Here is an 18,975-nt window from a genome sequence, read left to right on the forward strand (position 1 = left end):
GAAGCACAACGAAATTCATCCACAAGCTGCAGACGTGTCAGTGTAACAGCAGTGTAACAGACATGTCAGTGTAACAAACGTGAAACAGACGTGTCAGTGTAACACAACTGTTGCTGTAACAGCAGCAGATACCGTAGTGTAACAAACGTGTAACACCAGCCAGCAGACATGTCAGTATAACAGCAGTGTAACAGACGTGTCAGTGTAACAAATGTGAAACAGACATGTCAGTGTAACAGACATGTCAGTGTAACAGACATGTTAATGTTACAGCAGCAGGCGTGTCGGTGTAACAGACGTGTAAAGTTAACAACAGCAGGAATCAGTGTAACAGATGTGTCAGTGTAACAGACGTGTCAGTGTAACAGCAGCAGACATGTGAGTATAACAGACGTGTAACAGCAGTAGATGTGTCAGTGTAACAGACGTGTCAGTGTAACAGACGTGTCAGTGTAACAGCAGCAGACATGTGAGTATAACAGACGTGTAACAGCAGTAGATGTGTCAGTGTAACAGAAGCAGACATGTCAGTGTAACAGACTTGTCAGTGTAACAGACGTGTCAGTGTTACAGCAGCAGGTGTGTCAGTGTAACAGCAGCAGACGTGTCAGTGTAACAGACGTGTCAGTGTAACAGCAGTAGATGTGTCAGTGTAACAGACGTGTCAGTGTAACAGCAGCAGGCGTGTCAGTGTAACAGACGTGTCAGTGTAACAGCAGTAGATGTGTCAGTGTAACAGCAGCAGACGTGTCAGTGTAACAGACGTGTCAGTGTAACAGCAGTAGATGTGTCAGTGTAACAGACGTGTCAGTGTAACAGCAGTAGATGTGTCAGTGTAACAGACATGTCAGTGTAACAGCAGCAGACATGTCAGTGTAACAGACGTGTCAGTGTAACAGACATGTCAGTGTAACAGCAGCAGACATGTCAGTGTAACAGACGTGTCAGTGTAACACACGTGTCAGTTTAACAGACGTGTCAGTGTAACAGCAGCACAGATCCACATCTGCTGTGGTTTTGTCTCAGGTGCAGGCCACCACCACCGCCCAGCCAATCAAAGTTCCTCAGTTTGTCCCTCCTCCTAGACTGACGCCTCGACCCACCTTTCAGCCACAGGTGCGTCCCTGTAAGACCCGCCTCCAAACCCTAACCCCCTCAGACCTGTGTGTGGCCCACATGAGGTGACTCGCTCACTCTCCAGCAGGGGGCAGGAGTGCACCAAAGCAAACACTCATGCCTTGCTCCGTGGCACTAAAACATTGTTTGCTCTGTGCTGCCTCTACTCATCTCTTCTCCTCTCGTTGTGCTTTTTTAATTTTCCAACTGACCTGTGAACGGGTTGTTTTGAAGGTTTCCTGCCTGTGAATGTGTGTGTGTGTGTGTGCGTGCGTGTGTGTGAGTGTGTGTTTGACCTTCTGTGGTGAGAGCTCGTTTTCCTGCAGCTTCTTGGTATTTTGTGTTCCTGGCTGTTGGTGTGTTTTAACCCTTTATAAGTGGAAACATGTTGATGGTGTTTACCTGAGCTGAGTAATGCCACTGGGAGCTCTGACTGGTTCAGTCGAGGGATCATTGTTAGTACTAGTTGTAGTATCAGTCATATAAACACCATAAAATAAATCTATAAAACTAACAGAACAGACCAGGTCACCAGGGGCAGTACACAAGTTCATACATAATAAGGTTGGATTTATGTCAACGATAAAGTTCTCAACATTTTGTTCTTTAAGTCCTACTTTTGACTGTTTAAAAAAATTCTGAGGTCCACCTTCCCAAATAAATGAAGCTGTATTGAGTTAGAGTAGCACAGCCCACCTTTAACATACAGTCCAGCAGATGGCGATATTGTAACACTTGTGGATGAACTCCCATAAAACTCAAGAGAATGGATGGAAGCTGAATGTACAACCTCTGTTCCAAAAAAGTTGGGACGATGTGTAAATTTAAAAAAAAAGAAAGCAGTGCTGTGTGAAAACTTTTCAAAAAACGTTTGTGAAAGTTCAGTTTCATTTGGCTGCAATAAATGTATGTTTAATTATGTTGTTTTTCTGCGTTAAGGATTATCAGATGAAAATAAAAATAAATGTATCCCCCAAACAGCTCATGAGAAATGACTTTAAATCAAACTGTCTTCTTTTCGCCACAGTAACAGCAGCCATCTGTGTTCTTTAAAATACAGACGCAGATACCTGTTTGCATTTTCTCCTCTTAGTCTTTTGGGCAGTGGGGTAGAAACGCCACATACTGTATATTTATTAAGGCAAACAAACTAGAGGGACAGTGTGTGCTGCCATGCACATTTCAGTGCACACCATCAGTAGAACAGTTCTAAAATGTACTGGCAGCCAGTGTAGCCTCAGCACAAGTTTTATATTGTCAATTTTTGTTTTTCTAGTTAAAACTTGCGGTCGATCGAAGTGCTTTGTAGATATTCGTTACAGCAGTTGACAGGTTTTTCAGCGTCATTCTGGAATAAAAAGCTCCTGACTTCGGAGATAATTCTCTAATGATAAAATCCGGTTTGAACTCGTTTTTTTTTTGGTTCTGAAACGTGAGGTCAGCGTCCAAGATGACGAAATTATTTCTGATCTGCGTGCTGTTTTCCAGAGTCCTCTGTGACAATTTAAAGGAGATTTCTGTCTGTTAGCCTTCTCCCCGATGATAATAATCTCTGTTTTATCATTTTAACTGCAGAAAATTGCTGGACATCCATTCATTCATGTCCTTGAAATTGATTGATTGATTGATTGATAAACTGAGTGTGTCAGTAGGACTCAGATCATCAGGGGAAATGTAGTCGTAGAGCAGTCAGAGGTCCACAGTGGCGTCGCCCAGCAGTGTCTGGTCATTTTGCAGCTGTTTTCTGATTGGCTGTCTGCTGTCACCAGGTCAGGCCAAAACCGGCCACGCCCACCAACGTTCCCATCGCCCCGGCCCCTCCCCCACCCATGATGGCGGCCCCCCAGCTGCTCCAGAGGCCCGTCATGTTGGCCACCAAGCTGTCGCCCTCGGCGGCTCCCATCCACCAGGTCCGCATCGTCAACGGGCAGCCCTGCAGCAAGACCGGCTCCACCCCGCTGACGGGCATCGTCATCACCACGCCAGTCTCCGCTGCCCCCACCCGCCTCGCCAGCCCCGCCCAGGCACCCAACCCCACCCCTATCCCCACCCCGACTCCCGCCCAGCCAATCCAGATCAGCAGCCTGACCACTGAGCCCAAGGTAGGACCTGAACACAGCCTTTATTTAACCCAGCGGTTCTCACACTGTATTTGGCGTGCTCCCCTCTCAGAACCCAGAAAAACCCCCCAACTCCACTTTTTATCAGTCATTAATAATAACTGGGGATGGAACTGATTTTAAAAAATGATTCAAAAGTTGAATTTTAGTGAAATAAATCTTTGCAGGATAGAATCAGAAAACTCTTTTGTTTATTTCCCCTGAACTGATCACATTCATTCAACTTTGTTTCACTCTTCATTTCTTTATTTGTGGGATTATTGTTAGTGTGGATTTTTACAGGCCTGTTTGTGACTGAAATCTGTTCTTACTGCTGCCATTGTCTCCTCCTCCTCCTCCTCCTCCTCCTCCTCTCTCCTCTCAGCAGACTGTTAAATCAGGAGGTGGAGCCGAGCAGAAGGCCGTCGTCAGCCTCCCCTCCTCTTCCACTCCTCCGCTGTCTCCTCCTCCCAGACCCAAGAAAGAGGAGAACCCAGAGGTAGAGCGGAGAGACGACTAACAGCTCATGTGTTCTGTGTCACTGACAGGTTCTCTAACAGATCTGTTTGTCTCTTTTAGAAACTGGCCTTCATGGTGTCTCTGGGCCTCGTAACACACGACCACCTGGAAGGTGAGTGACTGTTAGAACAACTGGAGGATCCTCCAGGTTCCTCCTCCTTCTCCAGGAAGGTTTCTGCATTAAAACCTCTGTTCTGATTACAGAAATCCAGAGCAAACGACAAGAGAGGAAGAGGAGAACGACAGCTAACCCGGTGTACAGCGGCGCCGTGTTTGAACCTGAGGTACGAACACCAACAGAAGGATCTTTAAAACAAACTTTTTATAGTTTCAGATAGTTTTGCCAGAATGAAATACTGAAACAGAGCAGCTGCAGGTCTTCAGAAAGTCTTACATTGTCTTAAATTGACCTGTCGCTAAGCCCCGCCCTCCTTAGTTACTGTTGCTATGCCTGCCAAGCTTTCCACCGCACTGTATTTATGCAGTTAACTGTTCTAACAGTTTAACATCAGATGAAGTCTGTGGTTCCTTAGAGAAGTTAAACAAAAGCAGATTCTCTTTTCTAGCTGACGACGGTGGACTTTGTTGCTAAAATATGACTCACAAGCAGATTTCATAAGAGTAGCTGGCTGATGTAAGCTAATGCTAATGCTAGCTTGACTTGAGTCAGCTGAGAGTCTCCAGCAGGCAGAGGCAGGAGGAGGCAGTGAGAAACAACTATGGATTATGTCTTAAAAAGGATTTCAACCTATTTAAAATATAGTTTATTGCTCAAACTCACTATTTGGTTCAATTTTTGCAGGCTATTTGCTACGTATTGCTCCTTTAATAATTGAATTTACATATTTTGTGTTTAATTATTATTCACATCAACATGTTTTTCCTCTTTTCTTGTTTGTGTTCCAGAGGAAAAAGAGTGCAGTGAGTTACCTGAACAGCCCTCTGCACCAGGGAACCAGGAAGAGAGGTCCGTATGAAAAACTGATGCACAGGTCACAGACCAGCAGCTGGTACCTGCAGACCAGTAAGAACTGGGAGAAGCAGACCAGAGACGGTAGAATAGACTCAGTAAAGACAGACAGGGAGTAGAATCAGGTGGAGATACGACACAGTGCAGCAGAAACTAGAGAGCAGGAGAGGAGGAGCAGGTTCACTGAGGCTGGTGGAGATTCAGCAGATTCAGTAGATTCAGTAGAATCAGTAGAATCAGTAGAATAGAGACTAATCTGTTGCTGCTAACAACATGCTGTGAAACAAGTCTTCTTCCCTCCTTCTGCTGCTTTCTGTCGCTTCACTCGGGTTTAATGTGTAAAGCCGGATTTATACTTGTTGATGACATGAACCACCTGAGAGATGAAAATACGAGAGATGCAACCAGAAATATGATATTTCCTGTTTCTGCCATATTTTAAAGGGACAGTTCAGATTATTTGAAGTGTGTTTACATGAGGTACTGATCCATGGTCAGTGTGTTACCTGCAGTAGATGGAGGGTGACTGTTAGTCAGAGCTTAATTAATTAATCAACAATTAATAACAAGCTTTTCAATTTGAAGAGTGCACAAGTTTTGAGATTTAACTTTTGCAGCATGACTTTGAAAATAATGTGATGTAATATCAAATATCACAATGAAATCAGGTTGCAGATTGTTGGGGATATTGAGACAAATCAGAAAAAAATGAAATAAATGTATTTTTTGCTAGAGTTAGGGTTACAGGCCTGATAATGATCAACTTTAAAACATCTAATCATCATCTAATGTTTTTAATGTTTTCAGTGGCCATAAGATTTTTCAGGGACTTGTTTGGTGGTATAAGGATAAAAATGTGATATATTGTCAGTATAGAATTTGAGATATATTACCTAAGACCTTGTTTTGTTTTGTTTTTTAATCAGACAACCTTATTTATGTCTTTTTCCATGTTTGAAATCTTTGAAGAGAGGAGAGGATCAGCAGCAAAACATATTTTAGATATTAAAAAAATATATCTAAGTGTATGATGTATTTAGAATATTTCACCTCTTTACCTTTCTGTCAGACAGACTTTTCTGGCAGGAAATTGATGTTAAATAATCCAAATATCACTGACCAAACTCCATTGACAAAAACAGTCATTTTAAGTCTCTGAACACAGGAGTTCAGCTCCCTCTGTCTGATAGTTTAAGTTACTGTGTGACTTCACTGAGTCTTAACTAACCCTTTAAAAGACAGAAGTCACACAACAACACAAACAGCAGCAGACCAACAACTCCTGTGTTCTGTCAGATAAAATTACTGATTTTATCAGTGGAGTTTGGTTGATTTGGACAGTCATATTTGTCTTATGTAACAGTGGTTTCCTGTCAGAAAAGTCTGTCTGACAGAAAGGTAAAGAGGTGAAAATATTCTAAATACATCATACACTTACATATATTTTTTTTTAATATCTAAAATATGTTTTGCTGCTGACCCTCTCCACAGCAGGACTCAGACTGGGTTATTCTAGCAGATTTTTTTTTTAGGTGTCTAAAATACACGTTGCTTCTGACCCCATTTACAGCAGGACATAACTTAGCATCTGTTCTCCTGCTGCTTCTCCAAACTGCTGCTGTAGGTGATACACTGACTGTAACTCATGCAACCACACTTCAAATAGTCCGAACTATCCCTTTAATGAAATGTAAACATGATTTCTCAGGGTATAGATTAAATATAGGACTGGACGCAGTTAGTTTACTAAGACATTCTGAGATGTTTTTGATGTTATTTATGAACAGTTTCATCTAAAAGAAATGAGAATAATCCTCTGTAGCTGCAGCTGAGCTCTACATTAAACCACCTCCTGCGCCGTGGCTGGTTTATAACCTCTGGAACACCTTGATGAAGAAGTATAAATCCGGTTGAACCTTCACACCTGTTGTCTGTCCTGGGAATTGTAGGGATTTACAAGTGAAAGCAGAAGCACCTGAAACAGATGAGTCCTCACCTGAAATCTGACGTTAATAAATGAAAACGTCAGACACCAGAGAAGCAAATTTCATCATTTTCATTTGAAGATCCTTAAAAATCAGAGTGACTTGTGTGAATGTTGACAAAACTGCAGGGAATAACACGACTAACATGAATTAGCTTTTGTCACGTAACAACTCAAAATACTAAGATTGATTCTGTGAAGCTTCCAGTCACCAGGTGACCTTCTGTTTCATGGTTTAATGGCACTAAACGCTCTCTGAACAACCTCCATCTGACTTCACTTTTGTTTTTTTCAGGACAAAACTCTAAAAATTTAAATCACCTGTAACTCTCAGTGTCACGTTTTATCACATCAGTAGCCTGAATGTCGCGGTCAGAGGGCTGCAGCTGTTGAACCTGGAGTTTACATGAACCTGTTCTCACCTGCTGCACCATCCAATCACAAGAGAGGAAGTAACTAAGTACAAATACTCTGTTACTGTACTGAAGTAGAGTTCTCAGGTATCTGTACTTCACTTGAGCTTTACTTTACATTTTCAGAACAGACTCGTTACTTTAGTTTTAATGACTTTGAGGTGAATTATTATTATTATTCATTTTTATTAGAAGACTAAAAATGATCATTACCTCTAATATCACAATTGCAATTAGATATTTTTCAAAATCGTAGAGTTCTGTGAAAAATGCATGACAGAAATATGTAATTTCACAGTATCAGTTAAGAGAAGTACACACTGTACACACACACTGTAACACGAACATGTTGCAGTATTGCACATGACACATTGCACATATTTGCAGTCTGTATCCTCAGCGCTCCTTTAATAAATATAACAGGCCCTCCAGGATTTTGCAGGCTGTTTTAAAATGCCTGATTGCGTGGCAGTGTTTCTCACAAATTGTGATGCATGTTGTGATGTTTTTAGGTATTTTTTGCAATTTTGAAAATTGCAGAAGATATGTTGTGATTTATTTTGAAGGTAACTTGTTCCAGTGAGAATAAAACTGCACACTGTTCCAAATCTCACCAAAAAACGACTCAGGGTTCCAGAAATTCTGACAAAATCTGCTTTATGTGTAAATGAAGAGATGCACCTGAGGGGTATTTCACAAAGAAACAAAATCTTTTTGAGCACAAACTCAGTGAACAGCACAAAATTTAAAAAGATATACATTGTGGGTAAACTTCGGCTGCAGCCCTGGTGACGGCCTTTAATAAACTCAGTCTGATGCGTTAACACGCGACACAGCTTCATAGACGACTGCAGCAGGTTGAACTGGTGCTCGGCTTCAGCTCGCGCTGAGCCAGTCTCCTGCACTAACACTGCTATCTGTGCTTCTGACTCCTCCTCTTCCTCCTCTTCCTCCCTGAACGCTCCCCTGTCTCACGCTAGCCAACGAAGACTCCCTTTCCAAGGTATGTCATACAGACTGTTTGTTTTTGTTTTCTTCCCCCCTCTCCATCTTTCTTTTTTTTCTTTGTTTTCCGTCTTTGTCGTCTGTCTCATTTCACCCAGGTCGCCCACCCAAATACAGCAGCGTCCCGGAGCTGGGCAGCCTCACCCCGACCTCCCCCTCCAGCCCCGTCCATCCCCTCCCCCTGCCCAGCCCCAGCTCTGGGGATGTAAGTAACGATGGGGGAGACGGACAGTTCAGAGGGTTGGACACCCCGTCACACACAGTCCTATTGGCCCAGTAGCTCTGTCAGTCATTTGTACCCCGAGACCTCCACAAACACGTCCATTAGTCTGTTGTCTCCATGTGATTATCATCAGTCATCAGTTGGTTTTACTTTGATTCAGCCTTACAAAGTGAACAGTGTCCTGTATTAACTACTACTCAGAACACATGCTAACGTCTCTGTGGGTTAATTAACACACCATGTCCATTAGACACTCAAACCAGGCCAAACTAAACCAAACCAGATGAGGGTGCCTCCCCCCGCCTCTCCACACGTGGTCGGTGGGGCTCAGTTGGGCAGGGAAACTGATTGGTCCAATTCTTCCTCACAGGGAGACATCCATGAGGATTTCTGCACTGTGTGCAGACGCAGTGGCCAGTTGCTCATGTGCGACACGTGTTCTCGTGTTTATCACCTGGACTGCCTGGATCCACCCCTGAAAACCATTCCTAAAGGCATGTGGATCTGTCCAAAATGTCAAGATCAGGTAACCGCAGCAGCCGTGACGGATCCTGAGTCAGGGGGAAGTGGGTACCGCAGTCCAGACAGAGAGTAGCTGTACTTGACTGTAAGAAGTGCTGACACTGTCCTGAACGTTAGGACTGTTCAATCCTTTGTAAGCATTTGTACACATGATGCAGTATTGTTTTTTTTGTGCTTCTGTCCCATTCATTGTGTCAGTACAGATTGGCATCTCACATCCATCCACCCCATTGCTTGTCTCCTCTCGGCCTCACCACAGGGTGGCGCCTCAGTTTGTTCCTCCCCTGATCTTTTCTGAGCCTCGGCCTCTGTGACAACTGCCAGTTTCTCTCTGCAGATCCTGAAAAAAGAAGAAGCCATTCCCTGGCCCGGTACTCTGGCTATTGTTCATTCCTACATCGCTTACAAAGAAGGTGACAGTAGATTCTCCTCTTCTCTCAAACGTCTGCTGGGACACACGAGGACCGAAAGTTTTTAATGTCATTTTATTCTCAGTCTTAGTCACATTTAAGTCTTTGGATGAAGTTTTAGTCCAGATTCACTGATGAAAATAAAACAAAGAGATTTCTGCAAAGATCTGAGACTTTATTAGTTCACGGATGGAGCCTGATAGATTGTTAATAACAATAATATAATTAGCATCCTGCACAAAAAATGCAAATGCTGGAGAAACAGATGTTTTTTTTCTTGATCAGTAATTTAACCAAAACATCAACAAAATCTGACTTATTTGTAAATGAAGAAATTCACCTGGAGGTTTTCCACAAAGAGGCAAAAATCTGTTTGAATATCAACGGTTGTGTTTTCTTGTTGTCCGCTGCAGCTAAAGAAGAGGAGAAACAGAAGCTGATGAAATGGAGCTCCGAGCTGAAACTGGAGCGAGAGCAGCTGGAACAGAGAGTCAAACAACTCAGCAACTCCATAACGGTGAGAAACACAATCAAAAAAGTGTCTTCAGTAAAATGCAGAGGTAAAGTCCACCTGTTCTGAACCTCAGCGTTTCTCCACCACAGAGTCTCTGTCTCACATTTTTAAAGACGATTTCATCCTGTTGCATCTTAATGTTTTCGTCTTGCTACGTGTTTTATGGCATTTTTGTTTTGTAACTTCTTTTCTGTTGTTTTCGTCCTGTTACGTCTTAATATGTCTCGTTACACCTTCTAACCTCTTACGTTGTTTTTCCTCTTGCTACATCTTTTGCATAGTTTTTTTCTTGTCACATTTTTGTTTTCTCTTATTATGTCTTTTACATTGTTTTTGTCTTGTTACGTCTCTTTTCTCTTGTTACTTTTTTATGTAGTTTTTGTCTTGTTACGTCTTTAATGTTGTTTTCATCTTGTTATGTCTTTTACATAATTTTTGTCTTATTACGTGTTTTGCGTTTCCATTCTGCCTTGTCTTCTACATCATCTTCATCTCATGTTTTCTTACATCTTTTACACTGTTTTTCATCTTGTTACAGCTTTTTTGTCGTGTTACATCTTCACATTCCTTTTGTCTTGTTATGTCTCTTTTGCTTGTCACATCTCTTTTTTTTAGATGAGGTCGTCCCACAGCTTGTTAGTGTATTTATACACTCCACCTTATTTAAAGCTTCTACAAGGGACTTCTATATTTTGTTGATTTTGTTGCCTCCCTGTGGACAAAAGCAGCAATGTTTCCAACGCAGTAACCACAAAATAGTAACATCAAAAATAAAATTTAAAAAAATGTAAATAAAAATCTGCTTTGGTTTAAGGAGAATCTGGTGACAGAGTGGGAGTTTTGAGGGGCCGGATCAAAATCTAACCCTGTTGTTCTTCTTCCATCAGAAATGCATGGAGACCAAAAACACCATCCTGGCTCGTCAGAAAGAGATGCAGCTTTCCCTGGAAAAAGTCAAACACCTGATTCGCCTCATCCAAGCCTTCAATTTCAACCAAGCTCTGGCAGAGACAGAGGGTAAGGACATCAGTACGAGGGTCCAGGACAAGGCTGAAGGTGCAGTCGGCTCTGAAGCTGCACCAGAAGCCAACTCTGTGGAGAAAGTGAAGGCTGGGAACTCCTCAGCCAGCAGCAACACTGATGGAAACGACAAACAGGAGGAGCACGGAGCCACAGGGAACAACCAGACACCCGGAGGAACAGGAGGAGACGCCGACAGCCAGGTTGTCCTAGAAGACAGCGCAGTCCTGACAGCAGATAACAGCCCCGGTGTCGGGGCAGGGGGTAAGGCAGAGCCCGGTGTCGGGGCAGTGGCAGGGGGAGGGGGTGACACAGGGACTGGCGTCCAGCCGGAGGTTGCGGCCAAGCCTGAGACTGAGGCAGCTTCGGTGGTTGACATTCCTGCTTCCTCAGTGGTCGCGACTGTAGCCACCACCAACGGTACAGCCGAGCCGGCCTGCCCCGATCGCAGCCCCGCAGGAGGCTGCACCACCAACGCCGCCACCACCAACTCTGAGAACAAGATGGCTGCCGTCAACCCTCCAGAGACATCGGTGGAGAAGAAACAGGAGGAGATCACTGACAGTGACGGCAGCAACAACAACAACAGCAAAACCTCAGAACCCTCCCAGCATTCTTTGCCAGCTCTTGTCAGCAGTTTGGACAATAAAAAGTAATGCTATGTCTCTTGAGTTGCGGGAATTCAAACATATATATTGAAAAAAAAAGACTTTTGCTTGCACCCAATGGTGCCCTGAAGTTGCCAATCTGTATAAATGTTGTTTGTTTGCATTGTATTGTCAGACTGTGTCAATGGTAGATATACAGCCCAAGTCACATGACTCTGGGAAGACGTAGGCTGCTCCACCCACAGAGCTGGGCTACAGGATGGCTTACGTACCAGTGTCATCATGCCAATTAGTGATAGACGTCAGTGGAGGGAATGCTCAAAGGGAGATTTAATTCATCATCACACCAGTGTGTGCCTGTTATAGTGGCCCCTGTGTTCTCTTGTGGGGTGGGGAGTTGGGTTCACATGGGTACGGAGAAAACTGAGAACATGAAACCAAACATCTGTCAGGGGTTACTGGTCTAAAAAGCAGTGTTGTGATAGAGTGCGCGTACTGAAAAGAGAACCTGTTCATCCCCTCGTCCCAATGAACTTAATGTGAACAACCTTCAGCTCCTGCAATCCCACGACCCTGACCTCCTCTTCCTTTGAACAACCCTAAACTTAAACCAATTCTTTCCTGTCCTTTCCCTGTCATCGCTGCGCCTCCTTATCTTCAGCTGACGCCCCTGACTTCCCCAACTTCTCCATTAACCAACAACTTAAAACCATCAGTCAAAAAGCCTTTAGTCTTTCCAACGCTTCCTCAGGCCACCAACAATCCAATGTGGCCTCCAAAAGGTTCAGTACACTTCAAACAAACTATGTGTCTAAAGAGTTTGAGGGGGAGCTGTCATGAATTCAAGAAATGGCACAACAGCGCACAGTTTCAGTCTGTCCTTGAAGGAATTCATAGTTTGGCACTTGTTTGTACAGAAAAGAGAAGAGAAGTTGAAGCCTTACCCATGAACAGTAGCTCATCTGGCCAATTGCTACGCTAAGCGGGTTTGACTGTTGGTTTCTGCTGCTGTAAAATCTGGTGAGAGACGATATTAGACATCCAACAAACACTTAATTTGAAGCATACTGACGCCTTTACATCAACTTCCCAAACTTCCCCAACAACTCAAACCATCATCAGTTGCCCTAAAACCAAAACCAGCAACATCACTTTAGTGACTAAAACCAAAACCTGGCTTCCACAATCAACCAACGATCAAACCTGACCTCCCCCCCCTTTAATGCAAAAACTTTAATTATGGTTCAAATTAACCAGTTTGTACAAAGTGTCATCTGAATGCTTACTTTGAAGGTGTGGTGAAAACCTTGTTGTTGTAGAGAAGGGCAAGGTGTGATGAATCCAAGACACACCTTCCCCAGTCCTCCGTCAGTCCAATGAAACTTAACTCAACAACCTTAACCTCATAGATTGAGGACCCTTCTTTTCCCAAGAAACCAATGACTGTAGTATTCCCCAAGTTGCCAACAATTTACCTTGACTTACCCTTCAAGTGAAGTAGTTTGTACAAAGTGCTTAACCTCTCCAGTCCTCCAACAGATCATCAGTTGGCCATCCAGCAAGTACTTCATTTGAAGAATTCTGGCATTATAACATCAACTACTTTAACTTTCTCATCCACCAATGACTTTATCTGTCCTCAGACAAGATCATAACTTCCCCTGCTGACCAAGAGTAGTAACTTTCCCTTCTAATCTAACGCCCAAACTTACCTTCCCTGGCCCAGTTTATCTTGACCTCCCCCTTAACCATCCGAGTGTCCACACTAGACGGTGAGACAAAAAGCCTGCCATTGTAGCGTGTATGCAGTGACACATTTGGACAGTGTCTCATCAAAGACATTCTTGGTGTTCTGCTTGGTTGTTCACAATCTCAACACTTTGTTAGCTTGTCGGTGGAGGAAAGCTACATAAGTTGACAGACACGCCCCCCTCTCAATTGGCGAAAAGTCACCATATGACACCATTTGGGCAATTAAACAAACTTCACTGGACCCATTCGGGCACCTTTAAACCAACGTCCCTAAATCAAAGGTATCTTCTCTCAGTCCACAAACAAACTAATGTATCCTGAAACCCAAAAGGGTTTGAAGATACCTTGACTCCTGCTCAGTAAGATGCTTTTGGACGTTCTAACAAACACTGTGTTTGAGATGTACTGACACCTTTAAACCAACGTCTCTAACTTCCAAATTATCCTACGACTTATTCAACAGAAAACCACCGACCAGCAGCCTTCCCTCAGCAGATAAACCCCCCTGTCCTCCAACGGCCCATTTTGACCTCCTTATGGAAACCCAAACCCAAGTACCTGGAGACTCATCCCTCTCCCACTCAACCAATGACCAAATAACCAACCAACAATCCCAGTTAACTTCCCCTCCCCATCTCTTTCCCCACTCGTATCCCTGAGCTCAGGCAGAAAAGACGCTGAGCGTCGCGTTCAGCATGTATGGAGGACGAGGTCGAACAGGCGCGGTAGCCTAACAGATGTTTTCAGTGGTGTCGGTCAAGTGTAGTGATTGAGTTTTCATTCGTGAGTTAAGTGTGTCAACTGTGAGCACTAAATGTGAAATTGCAATATTGCAATGTCAACACACACAAACTATATCTGGGCTGTGTTTCTTTTTTATAGGAAAAGATATTCAGGTCTTCCTAGTCTTCAGAATAAGTGCTTTCTGTTCCTGAACCTGCTGGACTGGCATTATCAACACAAAAGGAATCCTCTTTTTGAAGTGGTGATCTTTGCATTATGTACATTTCTGTTGAATCCTGAACTGCCAAAATGATGTTGTATCCAAATTCAGCAGGGACAAGTCCACTTACTGTATTGAAAGATCAAATCATTGGCGTTGTAAGATATTCACTAGATGCTACCATTTCAGAAATTGGAAGTCCCCAGATTGAGACAGGAGAGCTTATTAAACAATAACATGAAAGGAACTTTTTTTTCCTTGAAACGGAGGGATTTGTTGTATGAACCTGCTCCTTCAGATGGATCTCAAAGGACAATACCACAAATCCTGAGATTAAAGCACAAGCTTGCTGCATTACAAAGAAGTGCTGAAGAGCTTTTTGTATGTTAATATGGAATTAAACAGAGTATGCATCTCTTTGTTGTGATGTGACTTATCCCCACATTGCCAATATTTTTCTAGGAGGAAATACAAACCTCTGTCTGACATTTAGGCTCAAGTCTAGTTCATGTTTTTGGGGAGGAATCGCCGGTCTTCTGTCTCAGAAACCTCTTCATCCCCTCACAGTTAGACTAGTGCATCTCTTTTCTTTCTGGAGCATGTCTGGGCTGAAATGTGATGCTGTTATTCGTTGGCTTGGTGGCTGTCAGTTCGGGTCTGTCTTTGTCTGGTGAACTGATCATGACTTCTGGCTTCTTGTTGGGTACGGGGCATTAACAAACTCTGGTCTGTTCATTAACGGTGCCTCTGGTTGTGCTGGAATGTTTTTGTTTCTTTCTTTATTGTTGCAATATTGGAGCATTTTTGCTTAAATTGTAGTCGTCCAAACACGTATTCACCCCTGAGTCAAAGATTATCTCAACATGTTTTTATCTGGTCTTACCTGTTTTTATTGATGAGAGATTTGTAGCCATGCTGGCGGCACGCCTTTGGAAATGTCCATCTTTAAGGATATTTAAAGCGATTTTACCTTTTAAGTTTTACTCGGTTTTTATCCAGCACCATTATGAGGTTCAGAATTTTGCCATTTAGTGGAATATCTCAACAACTATTCAGTGGTATTTCATGAAATTTAGAACAGATAACTGTGGTGCCGTGATGATTTTTGATCTCTTGACTTTTCATCTAGCGCCATCATCAGGTCGACATTTTAATGTGTCCAGAACTTTGGTTTATGATCAGAAACCTGCAGAACTAATGAATGAATTCCCATCAGCCTCAGCTGTGCTTTGCGTTTACTGCTCATTAGCAAATGTTAGCATGCTAAACTAAGATGGTAATTATTATACCTGCTAAACATTAGCATGTTAATGTTAGCGTTTAGCTGAGCTGCTAGCATTGCTGTTGGCTTTTAGTGTGGTTCAGTACTGATGAGGCTGAATGAAATTCTTGAAAATGAAAAAAAAAAAAAAAAAGCCTCATGATGAAAATTTTTCGAGTTAATTTCTGCACAGACCTGCAGTGACTTCCTGCAATATCAAAGTAAAAGGTCAAACTAATCGTGGGGGTGAGGACGTTGTTGGGCAGCTATAAAATAAGCTGCTAAAGGTGTCTTTTTTTTCATATCATATGGACTCTTGGAACTGAATCAACATATCTGATAAAACACCTAATTTTCTGACATCAGCTGTACAAACTGCCTTCATTCAGAAGATCCCAGAAAAAGTAATCGGAGGAAGTCTCTGTAACATTTCCACGTGTTTGGCCACAGTGTTGTCTGATAAATGTAATTTGTCTCTTATGAAGAGTTTAGCCATTCGAACATGGAAGGAAAAGACTGAGATTTCTAACAGAAAATGGCAACTGATATGTCCCCAACTCCTTATGGATTCCATTCATTGTGTGTTTTGTTCTTTGTCTGCTTACTCGGGTGGATGTTCTTCTTCTTTCACATATTAGCCTGTGTTCACTCACGGATCGAGCAGAGTAGTCATCCAGTCGCTTCACTCGACAAGTTTTTCTTTGAACGAGCCCGAACTTGTGTTCCAGACAAACTGGACCTTTCCCTCTGTACAGTAGGTACCTAGAGTGCCTTTCTTCAAACAGCAGATAATATTTGTCTCTTGACTTGCACTGTGACTTGTAGAACCTTACTAACCCTCCAGATAATTCTCCCACCCAACCCGCCCTCCTCTGGCCTGTCCCATCCCACCAAGCTCCCCGAAACTCCGGAGCACAAACCCGGTCCCTTCACCTCAGGCTGCCAGTAGTCAATGCAAGTTGAAACTACATTTCATATTATGCCGTTTAGATTGACCAGATAGTGTTTTGTTGTTGTTTATTATAGGAGTTGCCTTAAATGTGTTTTATTTTCCTTTTTACGTGATTAACTTTTACATTAAGAAAAAAAAAAATCGCTGCAAGACGCTGGCGAAGCTCAGAGGTCGTTTGGTGAAAATCTGGCGTCTGGCGCTCAATAAAATGCTCCAAAGAGGGATAGTTGATGATGAGATCTCGCTCGGTGTGACAGCCAGTTGTTATGTGATGCACTTTTGGTTGGACCAGTATTATTATCAGAGTGTAAAAATGGGATCCATCAGAAACACGAATCACAGTCATGAATCTCGCTCCGGATTCGAGTCCCTGTGTTGGTCCTGACCGCTCTGCGGTCGGGACTCGGGGAGCTCTTTGGTTTTCCTTTGACTCGTTCATTGTTCCCTCTGTGCTGTGGGTCGTCTTCTTGTGTTTTGGAGGAGGGATGAGTTTGCTAAATCAGGTCATGTGAGCCGGAGCCTGTGTGCATTTGGAATGAACAAACTAACCTGCACCCTGATGGGCAGACGTAGACCCAATTAGCAACATCTGTCCACTCAGTCTGGTGGAACGCATGCCTTCTTATGCAAATTTTTATACAAGATTTGTCAAACCTTTTTAATATGCATTTGCTTTTGTTTTTTAAGTTTTTATTATGTGAAACTCAAGTCACCTTTCTTTTCTTTGAACATTCTGGCATCCTGATGCCAAACGTGTGCAGTTTAGGTGTTCAACAGAGCGGTAGCCATCCACGTTAGAGCGGAAGGACGCGAACGTTTCTTCTAGACATCATGTTTTATGGACGGAGCTGCGAAGGTTTTGGCTCCTGAGTTTAAATTTTAATTTGAACTTGGCTAATGCACCATGCTGAATGTTGGGATCCCAGCAGGGCTGTGGGGGTGGGGTGGTGTGGGTGGGTGGGGGCTCGACCGAGTCTTAATGTCTAAATTGTGTCATTGTATTCTCCTAGAGAAAAAAGTCCTCTGTTTCTATTCAGTCAAGCTCTAAAAGTGAATTTATCCAAAGAACACTGCAATTGTGCATTTCTGTTTGGAAGCCTTTTGTGTAGTTTATTCATATCATTTGGAAATCAATTTCTGCATCCATGGCGAAGAGTCAGGGACAGAATTAAGACCGCTGAGGCGTCTTGCCAAAACTAGCTACTGATCTGGCCAGTGATGAGACAGTGCTGGTAACTGAGAGGCTGGTGGTGGGAAATGAGAAGCCAACCAAGATGGTAACTCGTGTGTCTAAACCAGTGGACTGTAAGTAAAGATGGACATCGCGTCTCCTCCCACTGTACAAAAATTAAATTAAATCTATCCTGGATACAAGGGCTGCCTCGCTGTCTCGTTCTGGTGACGTTATTTGGAGTTTTGTTACCAAAAACCAAGAAAAGTTCTGTTTCTCTTTTGTTACCAACGTCTTCAACTTTGTCCTTTCCTGTTTCCTCTGCTTCGCTCTGCTCTGTGCTCAGGTAGTCTGTGCTGAAAAGAAAACCACATTCAAGATGGTTAAACGTCACTGTGGGACCTGAAGAAGTGTATTCAGGTGATTGGCTCACCCTGATACTCTAATCCCAACCAGTCACTCCCAGTTATTCTACATAAAGGGCATAAATGAGCCCTGCAACATCTTTAAACCACCTTTCAACACAATCGAACCGAAAACAGCATATCTAAGTACAGGGAACAGGATAGGAGAACGTTGACCGTGGTTGCCCCGGTACCGAGCTCGCTTAGAGGAAAAAGGGGTGGGACTTAGGAGGGGTCACTCATAGACTGCATTTCAGATCATACAACCAAGACCGTGTCATGTTTAAAAGGTAATAAAGACCATTATGTGCACAATTAAACCTACCATCAGAGAAATCGCCCATTTTGCTCCGGTCCACCAATAAAATACAACAGAAGAAGACGACCAGCCAAATCAATTGAGTCTAGCAACCCTCTGCGTGCTAATGACCAGCCAAGCTAAAGTTAAACGCACCGGTTACCACCTTGGTCAAATGAACAATCAGCTTCTCAGTTACTGGCGCCGTCTTATCATTGGTCCGATCAATAGGTGGCTTCGGCAAGGATACGCCCTCCATCGACATCTCGGTAGTGTTAAAGGGATAGTTTCAATTCTCTGAAGTGGTGTTGTATGAGGTATTGATTGATAGTCTGTGTATTAGCTACAGTAGATGGCAGTCGACATAACCCCAGTTTGGAGAAACCAAGAGGAGCATACGGCTGTGGACGTATCAGTTTAAGTGTAAGCTGTATTTAGAATATTTTCACCATTTTACCTTTCTGTCAGGCAGACTTTTCTGACAGGAAACTGCAGTTATATAAGACAAATATCACTCTTCAAACCAGCCAGACTCCACTGACAAAATCACTAATTTTACCTCACAGAACACAGGAGTTGTTGGTCTGCTGCTGCCTCCGTGTGTTTGTTAGCTTTGTGTTATTTTGTGACTCCAGTGAAACTGAATTAGCTTTTTAAAAACCCAAAGTCACACAAAAACACAAATAAACTTACTGATCGAGGCAGTGGTAGACCAACAACTCCCATGTTCTGTGGTTTAAAATGGCTGATTTAGTTAAAGGAGTTTGGTTGGTTTGGAGCGAGTGATATTT

At 43.0% G+C, this 18,975-nt stretch overlaps 1 protein-coding gene across 6 annotated transcripts in view; it reads left to right on the forward strand.

The window, feature by feature from the left end:
• phf21ab (PHD finger protein 21Ab) overlaps window positions 1-14,515 on the forward strand; it is a 28,297-nt gene extending 13,782 nt beyond the window's left edge. Inside the window, exons 9-19 of one of the 6 annotated variants that reach the window (XM_084733619.1) lie at window positions 1,027-1,116; window positions 2,886-3,218; window positions 3,601-3,714; window positions 3,795-3,846; window positions 3,939-4,018; window positions 4,641-4,701; window positions 8,082-8,311; window positions 8,700-8,855; window positions 9,189-9,264; window positions 9,675-9,778; window positions 10,663-14,515. In XM_084733619.1, the coding sequence (XP_084589745.1) occupies window positions 1,027-1,116; window positions 2,886-3,218; window positions 3,601-3,714; window positions 3,795-3,846; window positions 3,939-4,018; window positions 4,641-4,701; window positions 8,082-8,311; window positions 8,700-8,855; window positions 9,189-9,264; window positions 9,675-9,778; window positions 10,663-11,451 (2,085 nt within the window). In that variant the 3' untranslated portion in view covers window positions 11,452-14,515. The remainder of the gene's footprint in view (window positions 1-1,026; window positions 1,117-2,885; window positions 3,219-3,600; window positions 3,715-3,794; window positions 3,847-3,938; window positions 4,019-4,640; window positions 4,702-8,081; window positions 8,312-8,699; window positions 8,856-9,188; window positions 9,265-9,674; window positions 9,779-10,662) is intronic. The other 5 variants (XM_084733620.1, XM_084733623.1, XM_084733622.1 and 2 more) reach the window with 5 other exon arrangements.
• The last annotated feature ends 4,460 nt before the right edge of the window (window positions 14,516-18,975 follow it).

Source organism: Lutjanus erythropterus, chromosome 13 (assembly GCF_056507025.1).
Source record: "Lutjanus erythropterus isolate fLutEry1 chromosome 13, fLutEry1.hap2, whole genome shotgun sequence".
NCBI classification, from domain to species: Eukaryota; Metazoa; Chordata; class Actinopteri; order Lutjaniformes; family Lutjanidae; genus Lutjanus; species Lutjanus erythropterus.